Genomic DNA, 18,055 nt, shown 5'->3' on the forward strand with positions numbered 1-18,055 from the left:
AGGAGGATATACCCCTGGCCTCTGCTTCTGGATGAGCATGCAACCATTTTATTAATTATTCACAAAGACCATTCAAAGTAATACATCAGTAAGCCTAAAGCCATCATCTAGGCAACACTTGTTGCTACTCCTATCCCCTTGATGAAGGTGTGCCGAATGTCCGAACCGAATACCAAACAAACATCACACCAAAGCCTAACATCTAAAGCCGGATGCCCCAGCCCAGCCACATATCGGGACTGGGTCACAAACCGGTCCGGCGTACTCTCAGAGGCTGCCGCCGCCATCTTTCACCGGTCCATCTCCAGAGCAGGAACTGACGCATCGACCTTGCCTGGCCTGTCGTCGACGCCACCATGGCGCCAGACAACGCCAGCATCCTGCACATATCCGTCCACACGCGCCCGTCGACGAACCTCCGTAGCGCCATGCCGCCAGCCCGTCGTCGGCCTTGCAGTAGATGTAACACCGCTCCTCCTCTTGTCCCCTCCAGCCAACACTTACTCCAACGATGCCCCATGAGGGATAACGACATTGAAGGTGCCATCATCATCCAATCCAGTAGACCCAGATCTAGGGTTTCCCCTGGAGCATCACGAGTGGGGTGCCATGACCTGCAACAACGATGCCTCGAGATGGGAACGACGGCATAGACGCCGCCATTGTCCGCCATGACCGTAGTCGGCACGATTTTCACCGGAAGTCGCATCCCCCCGATCCCACAGCTGGGTGGAGCCCAACGGAGCCTCACCGTGGAGACGAGGGCCGCCCTCGGCACGCCGGCAGGGAGCCTCCAGCCGCCCCTCACCGGTCCTCCTCGCGCCACCGGCCGGCCAAGGCCATACTGTGACGGATCTGGGCAGGCCGCCAGATCTGCAACCATCCATGCCACCCCATCTGCACGAAAGCTGCCACCCTCGCTGAATGGAGCGCCGCCACCACCACCCAACCTCAGGTCACCGTCGCCATGGAGACTTTGATCGCCGCTGCGCAGCAGGGCGCCGCCCTGACTGCCGTCCCCGACGTCCCCGCATGAAACGCCTGCTCGGCCTCACAGGGGATACCGCGGCAACCACCCACCATGGATCCTATGGCGTCGGGCCCGCCATCACCGTGGCCCTTGCCTATGGCAACGGCGGCTGGGGATGGAACGAGGGGAGTCTAGCGGCTAGGGTTCCGGGGGCCCTCGGCGTTGCTCGAGGGGAGGCGATGCGAGGGGTCGAGGGGATGCTGATACCTTCCCTCATGTATTGCCTTTTCAATCTGTGCACCTCCTTGTCGCTGATGTTTGATTTTCTCGTGCGCCGGTCCTACAAAATTTCAAATGCTTGTAGTTGACTCTAAGTGGTTCATTTTGAGTTATACTTTGTGTTACTCATGATGAAGATCTTTGTACTGCTATTTATTGCATATATTACTTGAAAGCATAAAGGACTTTATTTAAGGAGGGAAAAAAACCTCCTACGCCGGATACATTCGCCCATAGCCCTCTTCTATCGATGACCGCCGCACCGGAGTCGGCAGCAGAGAGGGAGGGGCCCGCTCCGTCGATCTCTGTCTGATCTCTCCGCCTGCCGCCGAGTAAACAACTGAACGTGTGGCACTAGAGGACTACCAGCCACCACGTTGAAAATATCGTGCTGTCCGTATAACCATTGTATAATCTCCGTCGACCAGCTCACCAGCACGTGTTCTTCGTGCGAGAGACGGCCAGGAAGAAACACCCCACCACGTCCCCCACATTCGACAGCAACAGCCCCACACGACACGCTGCGATTCCTATAAAGTAAACCCATCAGTCTCCTTCCTCCAACCAACACAGCAGACAGCACCCGATCAAGCAGAGCCTCCCCTCCCCACTGCGACGCTCCAAGCTCGTTAGGCTTCGAGAGCGTACAGGGCGACCGATCGATCGAGCGAGCGAGCGAGCGGCTAGAATGGCGGCGACAGGGAGCGCTAAGAGCCGACGGTTCGCCGCAGCGTGCGGCGTTCTCAGCCGCTGCATCAAGGCGGCGGAGGCGCGGCTGGTGGCTCTCCCCCTCATGCCCGGAGCGGAAGTGCCCGCGCTGCAAGACGAGCACGCGGTGGGTCCTGCGCCGGAGCACGCGCAGATGACCATCTTCTACGGTGGGCGGGTGCTAGTGCTGGACGAGGTCCCGGCCGACAAGGCCGCCGAGCTGCTCCGTGTCGCTGCCGCAGCAGGCACCGTGCGAGGGGACGGCGACCTGCCCATGGCGAGGAAGGCGTCGCTGCAGAGGTTCATGGAGAAGCGCAAGGGAAGGCTCGCCGAGCGCGCCGTCCCCTACAGCAGGCCCGACGGCGATGCGTTCTCCTGTAGCCGTCTCACGCTTACGCTCTGATTCGTGTTCATGCGTAGTAGAGTAGCCTGAATAATTTACTGTCCATGTAAATGTGTGGCTGTTTTTGGAGTACAAATTCTGAATTATGATCAGAAAATTTTGCTGTCCTTGATTTGACCAACAAATCATGGCGAATTGGCTTGACTGGCTTCCTTTATTTATGACCAATCCACGGTCTATTTTTTTCAATTTGTCTAATTTACATCTAGATATTTTTTAAAAATGTCACATCTAAACTCTCACAAATATATAATACAGCAAAAAAAACAAAAACTAAAACTAAAAAAATCACAAACAGAATGGACATTAGTTTAGATGTGACATAACTATGTCACATCTAGATGTGTCATAAACAGACTCTTTTTTCTTTACCAATTCATTGAATATTTTTTAGGGGGAAGGGTTAAGACCAATCCATGGTCTTTGCTTCACATGCGCGATGACTTGGCAACTACTCCCTCTGTCGAGAAATACTTGTCTTAGAAATGAAAAAAATAGATGTATTTATAACTAAAATAAGTCTAGATACAATCATTTCGAGGACAAGTATTTCCGGACGGAGGGAGTATTCTCCACTTGGCCGTGTGGGCAGATGGACACGAGCATCTACTACAACCCCATGCCTCAAACGTCCTATCCGACAGCCCGGTCACTGAGAATAAAAAAGACCACCCAACTGTAATCCTCATTTTGTCCGGAAATCAACTAGTTAACTGAGAATAAAAAAGACTACCCAACTGTAATCCTCATTTTGTCCGGAAAGCAACTAGTTAACGAGCACTCCTTGAGGAGCCTCACAACGATCAGCGCCACTTGACGCGCTCTAAGCCATTCGCCACGTGTCACGCTCTGAGCTCTTCCTCCGAATTTTGTTTTTTTATTTTTTCGCACGCGTTTTCGGCATTTTAAATACTTTGTTTTGGGTTTTTTCGACGTTTTGGTTTTTCACCGGTCTTCCTTAGCTTTTCGACCCAATTTTTTTTAAAAACATGTTCTCTTTTTTTTTTCTTTCGCGAGAGTCACAGTTTTGCTTCCGCGAGAGGCAAGGTTTGCTTCGTGAGAGTCATGGCTGTGCCTCTCGGAAACGGAAAAAAACGCGTTTTTTTTCCTTTAGCGAGAGTCACGGTTTTGTTTCCGCGAGAGTCACGGCCGTGCCTCTCGAAAATGAAAAAAAACACGTTTTCTGTTTTTTTTCTTTTGCGAGAGTCATGGCTTTGCTTCCGCGAGAGGCGCGGTTGTGCTTTAGCGAGAGTCATGGCCGTGCCTCTCGGAAACGGAAAAAATGTGTTTTCTATTTTTTTTCTTTCGCGAGAGTCACGATTTTGCTTCCGCGAGAGGCACGGTTGTGCTTTTGCGAGAGTCACGGCCGTGCCTCTCGAAAACGAAAAAAACACGTTTTCTATTTATTTTCTTTCGTGAGAGTCACGGTTTTGCTTCCGCGAGAGGCACAGTTGTGCTTTCGCGAGAGTCATGGCCGTGCCCCCTCGGAAACGAAAAAAAACGCATTTTCTTTTTTTTTCCTTCCGCGAGAGGCATGGTTATGATTTCATGAGAGGGACCGGCGTGCCTCTTTTAGAAAGGGAAAAAACTCATGCTTCCGGTTCGGTTTTTTCGTCCGGTTTTTTTGTCCCGTTTTTTCGTGAAAAAAGTTCGTCAAAACCTATCAACACGGAATCTACTTTTGAAGATCTCGGCGCGAGGAATCCAACGGTGAAAGCGGCTCGAGATTTGGACGCACGGTTTGAGAGATAAAATGTTTTGAATAAATGGATCTACGAAAAAAGGGAAAACTCCTAGGTTACGACAAGTGACGCGCTACGCCACTTGTCGCAACCAGGGGAGTTGGAGCGATCTTTGCAACGAGTACTTCTCAAACTAGTGATTTCGTTTTGTCTGGGAGTGTCATGTTCAGGTTTTTTTAGGGGAACAAAATTTTATTGATTAATAACAATGTCCCAAAGGATGATTACAGTGTCATGTGGCTGGATTAGCCAAACATGTCTTCCTAATTTAAAGCAAACTTTGCTAAGCTATCACCTGCTATATTACTGCTACGTTCTTTCAAAGGTAATTTTACAGGTCTCAAAATCTGCCACGGATTAAAACATCGTAAACAGAGGATCGACTTGGCCACACCATTGACACTGGAAAAAACTGACCACTCCGCTCCGGAAAAGTAGGATCGCACGAGGCGATCTAGGGAGGCGACGAGGGTTCCCTTGCGCGCCGCCACCGCCGGTTCCCTCTCTCTTCGTCGGCCGCTCCGGCGGCGGGAGGGAGGGGGAACCTCAGGTCTGTTCGCTTGGTGGGTGTGTGGTAGGGTTAGGGTTGAGGGAGATGCTGTCGAGGCCGTTGCGGTGGTGTCGCATCGGAATAAGTTTCTCCGGGCTCCGTTCGCGGTCAGGCGAGGCTTTTGCCTTCGTTTAGGAGTAGCGGGGTGGGGGATCCCGGATCTCATCTAGGTCGCGGGCTATGGTGGATGGTGGTCCATTGGCACTGACTGTTTGGGTCCTCAGATGGGCGATGGATGCAGGGAGATGAAGACCCTTCTTCTTCCTTGCAAGTATGATTTGTTGCTGCTGTTCTTCTCCTTCCTCTGCGCCGATGCTGGTGGGAGATCCTGCTTTGTCCGGGCGGATGGCCGGGCTGCGGTGCTGGACCGATCGGATGACTCGAGTTCTCTTTCTTCCGGAAGGGACACTTTTCGCGGTACTCAAAGCCAAAGATGGCGACGGCTGTTGTAGGTGTGTTGGATTGATGTCCATGCCCTCTCAGCGCTGGTGTCAAGAAAGGAGGAAGCAGCGTGGCGGCAATTGTACCGTGGTCAAATATGTTGACCTGCTTGCGCCTGGTTGCAGATCCTTCTACTGCAGGGGTCTTCTCTCAAGATACAAGGATGATTACACGAGGCTCCGGAGATCTTTTTGTGTTATGGTTGTTTTAGGGTATTCTAGGTGTTTATGGTCTTCTGTGTTTATGTTTTAGTGTGCTTGTAAGGGTCAATTACTTTGTACTATTTCGTGATTTGAATGAAAAATCCTGAAAAAAAATCTGCCACGGATTTTACAAGTCTCAAAATCTGCCACGGCTGCCTGAATCTCTTTGATGATAGCTACGTGTTGTCCTCCTGTACCGCTCTGTACCTCCCGTACGACCACTTGACAGTCTGAAGAAATAATTATGTTGTTGAGAACAATAGTGGTTGAGAAGAAGATCCTTTGCAAGAGCCATCGCCACTCGACAGGCCAGTGCTTCAAGAGTGGCGGAACCAAGATAATGACCATTACTCATGTTTAGGTAGTCCATAAATCTCATATCAAAGCCATATATGAGGAGGATATGAGACCAATTAGGATTTGGCCCATCATGGACCACATTTTCTTTTTCTTTATTCTTTCTTTTCCCTCCATCAATCGTATGCATGTGACTGGAGGATAACATGAGAAGTGTGGTTGTTTTGCAAAGAAAGTGAGTGTCCAAAACAAACATGCTCAGGCACTGACCAGGCACGTCCGCAGACATATAAGGAGCCAAATAAGCAATTATGGTACGTCGTCATTGCACAATGGCATGTAAATACAAGCGTCCATATGCCCCCTCACATTTCTCCAAGTACTCGTATGCCCATGGGACTACTTCACTGCAATATAAGTAGTACCATAAAACTTCATTCAAAAAAGATACTCTATACCCAAAAAATCTTATATCCAAATTCAGGAGCTTCCAAATAGAGATTTGAGATGAGACATGTTGAATCAGGGAAACATTAAGTTTTAAGAATTGACTAATAATCCCTCCGTCTCAAAATAAGTATCACTGATTTAGTACAACTTTGTACAAATCAGCGACACTTATTCTGAATATATTAATAGAGCAGAACATGGGTATTCACCAAGAAAAATATGGCATGAAAGATAACAAAAAAAATGGTTCTAGTGATTATTTTACTAGCACAAAATAAGCCAAGGCCCCACTCTTGATCGCGCGATGACATCAATATGAACCAAAAGGTATTCTCCAAAGAGTAATGCTAAAGTTACAGATCCCTTTTATGGATTCTAATTAGGCGGCGGCTTCTGGTTGCAGACTTTGGGGGGGGGGGGGGGGGGGGGGGGGGGGGGGGGGTTCAAAGAAGAAAGAGGAGGAGAGAATTTATTAAAAGTTTCCGTAAAACATCTGTAAATCATCCGTTAAATTAGGATTAAAGTCCGCACAATAACTAGGAACACTGAACAAGCAAGGCTATTCAGATGAAGTCTGCACTTAATACTATAGGTTTCTTTTTGGGCTCTTGTACAGCTTCGCTAGCATCATGAATTAATTGTGAGATATGATGCACAGTAGTAGCTTCTTCTGTTTATTTTAGAAATCTTAGTTTATAGGTTTCCTTTTCGTCTCTTGTACTAATGTTCAGGGTAATGGAAATCTTGTATGATAATCTGCACATAGTTGATACTAACAACAGAATGATGACATGTTTGTTTTTGGGCATAAAGTTATGTGTTGATCCTCTTGCATTTGGATTCCGGTCTTACCCTGACTATGCGGATATGCTATTCTAGGTTGGTTTTACGTTTCTTATTGGAAGAGTGAGATGCCCAGGACAGAATCCAGTTTGTATCAACGCCTCATTGGTAAGCACGCTCAGGTTTAATGTTACTGCAATTTCCTCCCTAATTTCAGCCCTAGGAACTATACCAGATCATCATAAGGGTTTGTGAACTCGCACCTAGTCTTGATGCTATTTTTGCTGCATGGTAGTCATTATTTTCTTATGTCTTGCCTGATGACCTCTTAAGTTCCTATTTTATTTTATTTCTCTTAAGAGTGGTGTCTCTTGCAGAATAGAATCATGTAGATTCTGCTTCATACAAGCTTCATAAAGAAATAGTTTTAAGGGAGGACTTCAAAGAGTATTTTGCCAAATTTGGTAACGTGCGGGTAAATTGATTTTTGGTTGTCCTTTTTCTTTACAATTGGTTCTCATACTATTACTTGCAATGTTTGTTTACATACTATCCACCACAGTCTTCGCCCCATCTTAGCTTCTCCTCATCTCCACTCTCTCTCGTCGGCTAGGGATGGAGGGCAGTCAGCATCCACCTCGAGGCAGAGGGGTGGGCAGAAGGACGGTCGGTGTTCAACTCTCTACGGTTCAAAACCAAGTCCATCCAAGCCTCAAAGTATAAAGAAGGCGCCTAGACACTCGATGGGTGGTGTAAACCGTAGGGTGTCCATTGGTGGAGCCACGATGCAAGCATCCAAAACAGACATATTGTATACGAAGAATGTTCATGCTGCCAAGAGAAGTGAAGACATTGCCCATTTGTCCCCTGGTAAGCATCTATCAAGTTTGAGAGCTATTTGTTGTGCTACATATATATCTTTGCTACAAGTCTCGAGATTTACGTGGGCGGAGTATCAGAAAATTAGGGAACCAGTTTCTGACATGAACTCTCTGTAAAACACTGTATATTCAATATTCAGACATAGAAGCCTTGCTGTGGTAGAGATCACATCAATTAGAGATAAGGGAACTTCTTAATCATGCTTTAATTTCTTAAACAAACAAGTTTTCTTTTCTAATTTATATCCAACCATATTTAGTGGGTTTTAACTATAGTTAATTTCTGACAACCAGGCTGGTGTTACACTTTTGTTCATAATAGAAAAGGTTGTTGCTACATTTGCATCCAATCCAACAATGAATTAAAAAGCGTGCATGTTATTTGGTTATTGGCCTTTGTAATTAAAAGAATCATGTTTATGCATTTAAGAAAAGGATATGTGCATGGTACTGAACAATGAGAAAAACACTGTCGACCATATCTCAAATCAAGTTATTTGGTGTATTTCAGGGTGGGCGTGTAACTAGAGAACAAAACACTATGGCGGCAAATGAGACTATCGAACCGAACTGATTGTACTGAAAACTAGGACCTAAACTTGTGTTGCTGGCCAACCTTTTCTTCAGGGAATGCCAAGATATTCGCCAAACAAAGCCATAGGATGGTATGTTCAAACATACACCTTTTACTCATCATGACATGATATTTTATTCTGCTGTGTCCTTACTCCTTTTCTATCTCCTGACAATACTTTCAGGTGCTATACACAGAGGACAACCTATCAGGTGAGAATCGATTCGTGGCTCTTTCTCTTTTTTGAACCTTATGTGGTTCTTGGGGACTCGCACTCTGTTTTGTTTCTTTTTTTACCTCCTATTTATGGGCTCCCTTCTGTTAGGGAGTCCACTAATGACCAGATGGGTATCTTGTCGCTCATCTACAGCAAGTCGGGCTCCAGTGTGTTTGGGTCAGCGTCCACGGAGGAGCAGATAACTGACGACATTTACGTTGCCGGGCTCACTATCCTCACCACACGTGACCACAACCCACCCAACCGACTGTAATTCTTTGTTCTTACATTTCATTGCAAACCTCATGGTTGACTGCACATCTTGGTTGTGTCATGTGATGGGAACATATTTTGGGTATTTGTTTTGTCATATGATGATGATTTCTTTCCAACAAGTAGTCACACTAATTAAATTCACAAATTTGTTGGACAAGTCAACTTTGTAGATTCATAGTGTATGATTAAAGTTGGCATTAGACAAACAAAGAATGTGATCTGCCTCTCTAAATTTCCTCTAATTCTAATGTGGCACCAAATCGAGACGGAGCTGATGTGCAATTAGCTTGTTTTTTTAAGTGTGCAGCGACTTCTAGCGCTTGATTAAAATGGTCATTTGCTATTCATCATTTATTTTCTATTTTTAATCTTATTATATCTAATCAGCCCACTATTTCTTTTTTCAAGATTCTATAGTTAACCCAAACTTGTTTGGGACTAAAGGCTTTGTTGTTGTTGTCTATAGTTAACACAAAATCCAATCTTAGAGTTAGCAATATAGTATACACTACCAGTCTGATACAAGCTTTATGGTAGCTTGTAAGAGCGGGGATATGTGAGCATATACCGAGCCATTCAATTATGTTATTGAAATCATTCCAAGAAAATATGCAGATTTTTAAAACATGTAAAAAGAGAAGAGAGTTGTTAATAATGATTTGTAGGAAATTGGATTGGGTAGTGCCGCTAGCTCGGATGGCGCCACTGAATTAATGACACTAATGCAGAGGATTGAAGTAAAATTGCAGAGATTAGAACTTGGTCTCGCCAAAGCCCCTTAAGTGATAAGGGAGACAACCAGCATAGACAACCGGCAACCACTAACCGACAACGATAATGTGCTTGTTGGATCGGTGTATTGGAATGGCTATGCATTTTAGTAGTATGCAAAATCCTTTTGCATCTATATACTTTACCATTAGGGCGCGAAACTACTAAAGAGTAGTATTGGAAAGATGCATCTGACTAGCTTATTATTGGAGAGAACACAACTACAACGTCACTGAATCTGATATATGTTTCCTCATTTTTGTAGGTTACAATGGTCATGGAGCTTCTTGGATTAAACTTGCAAAGAGTAGTACTGGAAAGCTTCATTTTCGTAAGATGCTCTGGTATTTCCGAGTAGAAGAAAGCAAAGCCAACAAGGGTCGTTAGAAATTATTAGTACTCTACAAAATTTGTAACACATCATATTAATTGGGAACTCAAATCTTGGTTGCAAAAATTAGATCTGTGCTATAAATGCAGGCAATACAAAAGGTAGGAAGACCATACGAAGACCAATACAAAAAGGAGGATGCATGAGCTTCAGATCTGATTGAATTTAGTCAGAAGATGGAGACTTGAAGGAGGAATTAGTGGAGAATGGGAAGGTGGATAGAACATGGGAACAAATCAAATACGTGTAGGTATGACATGGTGCTTTTTTTAACTCTTGCGTATGTCAATATTTTTCTACAGTTACATATATACAACTGAATCACAAAGGATTTTTTTTGATTAGGTACACCATAGAATAGTCTCACATCTTGGTTTATTTATTACCCTGTTTAAATATCGACCAACATGCTTGTCAAATTTATAATTTGTTATTTGCTTGCCTCAAGGCAATATTCTCCCAAGATATATATATATATATATATATATATATATATATATATATATATATATATATATATATATATGTGTGTGTGTGTGTGTGTGTGTGTGTGTGTGTGTGTGTGTGTACACATATACATATACACACATATGTGCATGCGTGCGACAAAAACACTCCCATACCTAAGGTCTCAGTTAATGTTAATGTTCTGCTGTTGAATTCTTCTGTCACTTTTGATACAAAGCTATAGCTAGCTATACTTTCATTTGCCAAGAAGATAAAATTGGTTATATACAGTGATTTAGTTACTTTCAGATTTCGGTTTTTTTAGAAGTGCTCCACAAATATCAACGAAAGGAGCTTGTATTTGAGGTAATAGTCTAGGAAGTTTCCGTGTCAACGAAAAATAGTACTACACGTGTGAATAAAGGGCACCTATGACATACAAAGTACTGCAATAAAATTGGAGGGCTGGGGAAGTGTTGGACTGGAGCTTCGCCCCCATGCGGTATGCTCTATCCAAGTATGTGCTCCTGTTTGCCGCATCTACATATTGGATGAAACCTGCGTGCTAATTGCGAATTATGTGCAAGTCAGTATTGAACGCTCTGTATTTCCAGAGAAGTAAGTTTCAACAGTTTCCACGACATTTCATGTCTGTTCCATGCAGTAGTGTAGGTGGGAATTATATTGATGATTTCATTTTACCTTCATATCTGCTGAATTTTCTTACCAAACACAAAAGCTTTGTGAGGTGTTGATAGAAGTGAACATAATTCATGATACAATCCAAATACTCTGAAAATATTTTTATGGTTCAGTATTCCTATGAGGGGAGTGAGTGGAGACAGAAATGAGTGCACGTGGAGCAGCTGCTGCCTATGAGGCGAGTGAGTGGAGACGGCCAGATCTATGCGGCGGAGGGGCTATAGAAGCTTGAACGAAAGATTCGTCGCCAGCATCGGAGCAATTTATTGGGCAGATCGACACTAAATCTCCTGCATGGACGTGAAGGCATGTCTTTATTAAGTTCAATCTTTGAAAACTTGGCATGTGACGCTGTGTAAAAATAAAAGATGCTAGAAAATTGTCTCTGGCCAATTTCGTATGTAGCCGTGAGCATTGCTAATTTCTGTCAACATGAACGATATTTGGTCTGTTTATATAGCTACCATGTGCTGAACAAATTGTCTGATTAATGTAATACTCCTGAATAGATTGGTGTGCGTGCCATGTCATTTGGTCTGCGTTACACTAACAAAATCATTTTGTCAATGGCTGGTCCATTAATACTCTTTCAAAATTTTGTCTTGACTGCAACATTGTAGTTTTTTTTTGGTATGTATAATAAGCATAGGTGTCAATTTTGGAGCAGATGATAGATTGTTGGTTGTAGTGATATGATATTTTCATGACTATTCATATCAATGATTATGCTTGCCCCATGAGAAACACACGAAGAACAAAAGATTGTGAGATAGGGAGGGGAAGGGAAAGATGACGAGGAGATGTATTTATCTACCGCATCACAAGCATGCAATATCATCGCATGTTGTCTATCACTCCCATATCACATGGCATTTCTCTTTTTATATACATTTTTAGTAGCATATATTTTGTTAGCCCGTGGCAACGCACGGGCATCCTACTAGTAATGCTAAAGTTACAGATCCCTTTTATGGATTCTAATTAGGCGGCGGCTTCTGGTTGCAAACTTTGGGGGGGGGGGGGGTGTTCAAAGAAGAAAGAGGAGGAGAGAATTTATTAAAAGTTTCCGTAAAACATCTGTAAATCATCCGTGGATGTAGGATTTTTATTTTCCAAAATATCAAAGAACCAGCCGCAAAAAATAAAACGTCAACAAGGCGGTGGATGGCACCTGCCTATAGTGTGGGTAGCATCGTTGCAAGGCTTACCGTCTTATTTAGTTACCGTCTCATGCTTAGGATCTGATTCGTGGCCATGCTCATGTGTTAAATGATAAATTTCTTTGAAGTGTTGTAGTGTTGGATGGGTCTAGTTAAATATTTGAAGAGATGATTGGATCCCCGGGAATTCTGGCTTAAAATATTAAGCTAAAACGGGTAGAACCAGGCTAAAGTGGGTATCTGATTTATTCATAAACGGGACGAGGAGATGAGATGTGAATTTAATCTCACATTTGCTTTATCCACATGATGCTGATAAGATTCTAAAGATGCGTATTCAATCCTCGGGGGATAGTGATTTTATTGCGTGGCAGTATGAGAAGACTGGTATATTCTCTATAAAAGTATGTATAATATGTCTATGAAGCTCAAGGAGAACAAGGAGGATTATGGGCAATTTAGCCATGGTGTGAAGGGGGAAAGAAAGCTCTGGAATGTCATTTGAAAGGCCAATGTCCCTCAAAAGATCAGAATTTTGCTTGGAGTGTTGCATTTAGTAGCCTCGCGGTTCATATTAATAGACATATTCACCACTAGGCTACCTCGGGGATGAGCTCTATCTGTGGGGTGGAAGATAAATGTACTTTTCATGCTCATTGACTTGTCCTAGGCGAGGGCTTTGCATATGTCGTTGAGGGAAGTGTGGAATATTCCGGGGGAAGATGTTTTTAAGTTTACCGGGCCGGATTGTTTGCTTATCTTGTTGGATTAGTTAAGTTCTTCGGTTCATGAGCAAGTCATTTTCTTTTTCTGGAGAGTTGGCTATTTAAGGAACGATATGATGTTTGGTAAGGGAGAGAAATCTATCTCCGCCTCTGCTAATTTTGTGGAAAATTAATGGTCGTTGTTTTGGTTTTGTTAATCGAATGTAGAGTTGGTTTCAAACATGAAAGGTAAGGGAGTAGGGAATGATTTAAGATTCATCATTACTCGTGTGAGTATCATTGAGGTGTGCAGCCTCCACCTTTGAATTATATTAGGATCAATGTTGACTCCAGTTTTGTGGATAACGTTGGCGCTACAAGCGTGGGAGTTGCCAGGAATTTTGCAGGCCATATCCTCATGACTTCGTGGGATTATAGTGGGTCGTGTGTACTAGTGCAGACGAAGCAGAGCTCCGGGTGTGCCTAGCCGGTCTTTATATCGATATAACTTTTCATAAACCTATTATTTTGGAGACTGGTTGCTCTTTTATGGTTTCTTTCCTTACAAATAAAAACCTTGACAGGTCACACCTTGTTGATCTCAAGAGCAAAGCTTTATCCATCTCTATACTTCTTCGGAATTTTAAGCTGAAGAAATTCAATCGAAGGGCCAATGAGGTCGCACACTGGATTCCGAAATTTAGCTTCGATAATAGGTTAGAGGGTATTCTTTGTACTAGTTTTCCGCCTTGAATGGCTAATGTTGTAAGAAACGATTATCACAACTTTTAAATTAATTAACATATGGGAGGTGTTTTCAAAGAAAAAAAATCTTCATAGCTTGTAGATTGTGCTTCTAGAGTCTGTAGTTGCTCGGTAGAATATAAACAGTATGTTGATGTTTTCTTGTTTCTCGATAAAGAATGAATTTATTAACTTAAAATGAAACATCGAGGGGATACAAACACGTACACATTAGGACTCTACATGATTAGGCTGTACACAACCAACACCAACACGCGCGCGCGCGCGCACACACACACACATACATACATACACACACAAAATCAGTACGTAAAATGCAAATTAATACAAGACTGAAGATATGCCTAAACAAAGGTGAAAAAAGAAACTATCAAAATATTGATCAACAAACAACAACAAGAACAATTTACCATGAGATGTGGTTTCTGGAATGATGGATTGTCAAAGAAAGACACAAATCCTAATGACAACCACAAAACGTGGTTGCGTTCTTTCCTCCTCCATACGAAAATACTCCTAGGATATTAGGTTTCGTCCTTCACCCTCGATGCCATCGCCAGTCCGCCTTGCCTCCGATGGCCTTCGGGCCATGAATGTGCAGAGGATCTCGCCCCCCTCCCATCCTGCCGGCAGGAGGCGCTCTTATTCTTCTTAGGTTACGTGTCTCAGTTGGGGCTATGTGGCGGCGGCTATGTCCCTCAGTACGAATAATGTCTCCCATGTTTAATCTCGTCCTGGTGATTCGTCTACTCGTCGGAGTGCATGTGAAGGTGTGTCTCTGTCGGATCTTGTCGAATTCAGCATGTGATTTGTTTTGATCTAGTCTTCATTCGTGTGTTTACAGTTTTGATTCTTTTGATCTACGACTCTCTTTATCGACGATGGTTGTTGCTCCGTTGCGCTGGTCCTGCGGCACTTTAGCATAACGACTTCCCAACTGTCTACTATAATAAGGTTTGCCCAGCTACTGTGTGAGAGGGACGTTGACAGCGGCACGTTTTCGGCCCACTCAATTGTTTATAGTCATCACACTCACTAGGTGGTCCACGGACCAGATTGTAGTTTTGTTACCTATATGGTATTTTTTGCGGAAGTTAATTATGGTATTCTCTATCCTGTTATGATTTTTTTGAACTTATTTGCGCTGTTATGATTTCTTTTAAGCCGAAACCGTAGAACAATTGTTCTACGGTAATTTTCATTAAATAATAAAGACAGAATATGTACAAAGAAAAAGAAAAATACAATGACCCTCTAAGAGGTACTTATCCAATTCCTAGTCTTGGGAACATGATAACATTAAAGATCAAAAATTACATCCTCTACAATCATCATAGATGTGTAGAAACCCAATCCTTGAATCTGTCCAAATTTTTTCCTTTGATCCTGTGTTGTAGAAGACCGAAATCTTCTCTGACCCAATATTTCCAGCAGTTAATACTCGGCACCTCCTTTCTGAAAATCTTTCCATTTCTCAGAGTCCAGATTCTCAAACATCCTTGGATAATAATGTCTAGAGCAAATTCTTTTGGGAGATAGGAGTGTAAAATCATAATGTCATCAAGGCTCGATATTCCTAATTTTTTGTTTGGAACAATGCATTTCCAGCATTCTTGTGCAAAGGTACAATCCCAGAAAAGGTGCCTCAAAGTTTCTTCAGAATTCTCCCTACATTGAATGCAATTGTAGTCATGCAGATGCATATTCTTTCTTTTCAACAAATTGCCGATGTTGATTCTATCATGAAGAAGCAGCCAGAAAAAGATTTTATGCCTTAATCTATTTGAAGTCTTCCAAATCCATTTAAACAGCATATTTTTTCAGTCTTTGGCCAGATAGCATTATACATTCTGATTGAGGAATATTGTTGGCCTTGCCTAGTTCCCTTCCATTTATCTCCGCTATGCTCTGCCCTGTTATGATTGATTATGAATAGATCATAACTTTTTCAGAAAATAAAACACGATAGGAATCAGGGGGACTGCAATTAAAGTTAGGTGGTAATCAGAACCGGTGCTTTGAGACCGAAATCGGCACATGCCGTGAACCTGGTCTAAGCTGATGGAGAGTACAACCCGGTCGTATAAGATTTTTCTCCGGATGATCGCCGCACGGAATCGGCAGCGGGAGGGAGACCCACTCCATCAATTTCCAACCTCTGCCTACTGCCGAGTTAACAACTGAACGTGCGGCATGAGTGGAGTTCCATCCACCATGTTGCAACTATCGTGCTGTCCCTCGACCAGCACGTGTTCTTCGTGCCAGGGACCGCCAGGAAGGAACATCCCACCCCCACGTTTGACAGCAACGACCCACAGGACATGCTGCGATTCCTATAAAGCAAGCCCATCAATTTCCTTCCTCCAACCAGCACAACACCCGATCGATCAAAGCAGAGCTTCCTCTCCCCACCGCGAGTTCGCGAGGCCTGCAGAGCGTACAGGGCCATTGATCGATCAAGCGGCAAGAATGGCGGCGACTGGGAGCGCTAAGAGCCGACGGTTCGCCGCGGCGTGCGGCGTTCTCAGTCGCTGCATTAAGGCGGCGGAGACGCGGCCGGTGGCTCTCCCCCTCATGCCCGGAGCGGAAGTGCCCGCGCAAGACGAGCACGCGGTGGGTCCTGCGCCGGAGCACGCGCAGATGACCATCTTCTACGGCGGGCGGGTGCTGGTGCTGGACGAGGTCCCGGCTGACAAGGCCGCCGAGCTGCTCCGTGTCGCTGCTGTCTCAGGCACAGCGCGAGGGAGCTGCGAGGCGGAAGATGGCGACCTGCCCATGGCGAGGAAGGCGTCGCTGCAGCGGTTCATGGAGAAGCGGAGAAGCGTAAGGGGAGGCTCGCCGCGCGCGCAGTCCCCTACAGCCGGCCCGACGGCGACGCCTTCTCCTGTAACGGTCTCACGCTTACGCTCTGATTCGTGTTCATGCGTAGTACAGTAGCCTGAGTAATTTACAGTCCATGTAAATGTGTGGTTTGTTGCTGGAGTACAAATTCTGAATTTATCCATCTACTTATCTTTCCCTAATAATAAAGCACGGATTGACTTTGTCGAGTTCACTGTCACAATACGCTTCTTCCCATGAATTTACGTTTTTAGTTTGAATTTAAAACATATACATGAGGTGGTACTAATGTTGCCATCGGTATAGATTCGACAAATTAAGTTTTTCTATCCGTCATGGGCTTTGCCCCACATGGGCCGAGATTGTGAGCAGCGACTTTGCCCTTGCATATGGGCCGAGATTGTAGAGGAGCGCAGCAAAAATTCGTTGATTTTCATGGAAAACGAACTAATGACCTGCCGTTTCATCTCAACGTGCACGACCAACTAGGCTAAAGCCGCACATGTGTTAGCTTATGAATTGCCTGAAAAATAAGCAGAGCTGCCCCGAGAATCTAATAAATAAATGATTATCTGCAATTAGAAAGACAAGAAAGGAAGGAATAACGCCAAGAAAGAAAAGGCAAATCAAGAAGTTGACTCCACGGGAAGGCAATGATTTAATTAGTGCAGCTTGATTGCTTTCCTACTTAAAAGCGGAGATGCAGATCTAAAAAAAGCAAGATGCACGTGGGGATAATTATTGTCGCTGATTGCCTTCCTATTTAAAAAGCGGGCATATATATGCATATCACGAAATTAATTAGTAGGAAATCTAACATCAAATTATTTTATTTTATATTTGAACTTTCTGCTATTAATCTGATTTTTAGATAAAATCAACCTTTTTAATTGTACAATTTTGAACAAAAGTTTCTACATTCCATAATTTTCTTCCTCGGTTCCTGATTTTAGCTAATTTTTTTTAATTTTTTTCAACAAGGTGCACTAGACTTTTTTTCAATTTTTTTACCTTCCTCTATCGATATAGGTATAGAATTTGTCACAGTTGAGCAGAAGAAGGGCGCTTTGTCAAATTGACTAGAAGAAGGTGCCCATGGAGCAAGTTGGTGAAATGAACAAGATCGAACAATTCTCGCTAAATTTGAATTCACACCAAAAGTTTCCCCCGTTGTAACGCACGGGCATCTGTGCTATAATCTATCCCTAATAATAAAGCACGGATTGACTTTGTCGGGTTCACCGTCACAATACGCTTCTTCCCGTGAATTTACGTTTTCAGTTTAAATTTTAAATATATACGCGAGGTGGTACTAATGCTTCTGCTCGTACCACGTCGTTATCGTTAATTTTATTTAATGACGTCGCTATGTTGGGCTTCCGCCTGAATCTGTACGTCGCTTTGCTGGGCCTCCGTACGGGCCAGAGTAGGCACGTGCATCGCGTCCGACCACGTCCATCCCGATCTCCTCCCTTGATCCAGGGCGTTTCCTTTAGGTCA

The 18,055-nt window shown here is 43.9% G+C and overlaps 2 protein-coding genes and 1 pseudogene across 21 annotated transcripts; all 3 read left to right on the forward strand.

The window, feature by feature from the left end:
- Positions 1-1,821: 1,821 nt before the first annotated feature.
- On the forward strand, positions 1,822-2,467 carry LOC123167419 (protein TIFY 11e). Its single transcript, XM_044585257.1, has one exon. It carries the CDS (start codon positions 1,938-1,940, stop codon positions 2,358-2,360), a length of 423 nt encoding a protein of 140 aa, XP_044441192.1. The 5' UTR covers positions 1,822-1,937; the 3' UTR covers positions 2,361-2,467.
- Positions 2,468-6,618: 4,151 nt separating this feature from the next.
- On the forward strand, positions 6,619-11,593 carry LOC123168723 (uncharacterized). 20 transcript variants are annotated; one of them, XR_006484482.1, is made up of 9 exons: positions 6,620-6,635; positions 6,923-6,994; positions 7,204-7,290; positions 7,440-7,696; positions 8,219-8,372; positions 8,466-8,493; positions 8,607-8,768; positions 9,811-10,186; positions 11,199-11,593. XR_006484482.1 is itself a non-coding variant. In XM_044586588.1 (8 exons), exons 3-7 carry the CDS (start codon positions 7,570-7,572, stop codon positions 10,097-10,099), a joined length of 381 nt encoding a protein of 126 aa, XP_044442523.1. In that variant the 5' UTR covers positions 6,619-6,635; positions 6,923-6,994; positions 7,440-7,569; the 3' UTR covers positions 10,100-10,186; positions 11,199-11,593. The 20 variants fall into 20 exon arrangements, 9 of the variants coding, with proteins under 9 accessions (XP_044442523.1, XP_044442529.1, XP_044442524.1 ...); XR_006484488.1 differs by lacking the exon at positions 6,620-6,635 and having other exon boundaries at positions 6,847-6,994; positions 9,811-9,924; positions 10,026-10,186; XR_006484486.1 differs by lacking the exon at positions 6,620-6,635 and having other exon boundaries at positions 6,847-6,994; positions 9,811-9,889; positions 10,026-10,186.
- Positions 11,594-16,093: 4,500 nt separating this feature from the next.
- On the forward strand, positions 16,094-16,769 carry LOC123168196 (protein TIFY 11e-like; annotated as a pseudogene).
- Positions 16,770-18,055: the final 1,286 nt, after the last annotated feature.

Source organism: Triticum aestivum, chromosome 7D (assembly GCF_018294505.1).
Source record: "Triticum aestivum cultivar Chinese Spring chromosome 7D, IWGSC CS RefSeq v2.1, whole genome shotgun sequence".
In the NCBI taxonomy this organism is placed as follows: domain Eukaryota; kingdom Viridiplantae; phylum Streptophyta; class Magnoliopsida; order Poales; family Poaceae; genus Triticum; species Triticum aestivum.

Excerpts from the sequence above, each read along its gene's own strand:
- LOC123167419 (XM_044585257.1), top strand. The coding sequence starts at position 1,938 with ATGGCGGCGACAGGGAGCGCTAAGAGCCGACGGTTCGCCGCAGCGTGC.
- LOC123168723 (XM_044586588.1), top strand. The coding sequence starts at position 7,570 with ATGGGTGGTGTAAACCGTAGGGTGTCCATTGGTGGAGCCACGATGCAA. Across the intron at positions 7,697-8,334 it reads CATTGCCCATTTGTCCCCTG|GGAATGCCAAGATATTCGCC; the intron begins GTAAGCATCTAT and ends CCTTTTCTTCAG. Across the intron at positions 9,925-10,025 it reads AGAAAGCAAAGCCAACAAGG|GCAATACAAAAGGTAGGAAG; the intron begins GTCGTTAGAAAT and ends CTATAAATGCAG.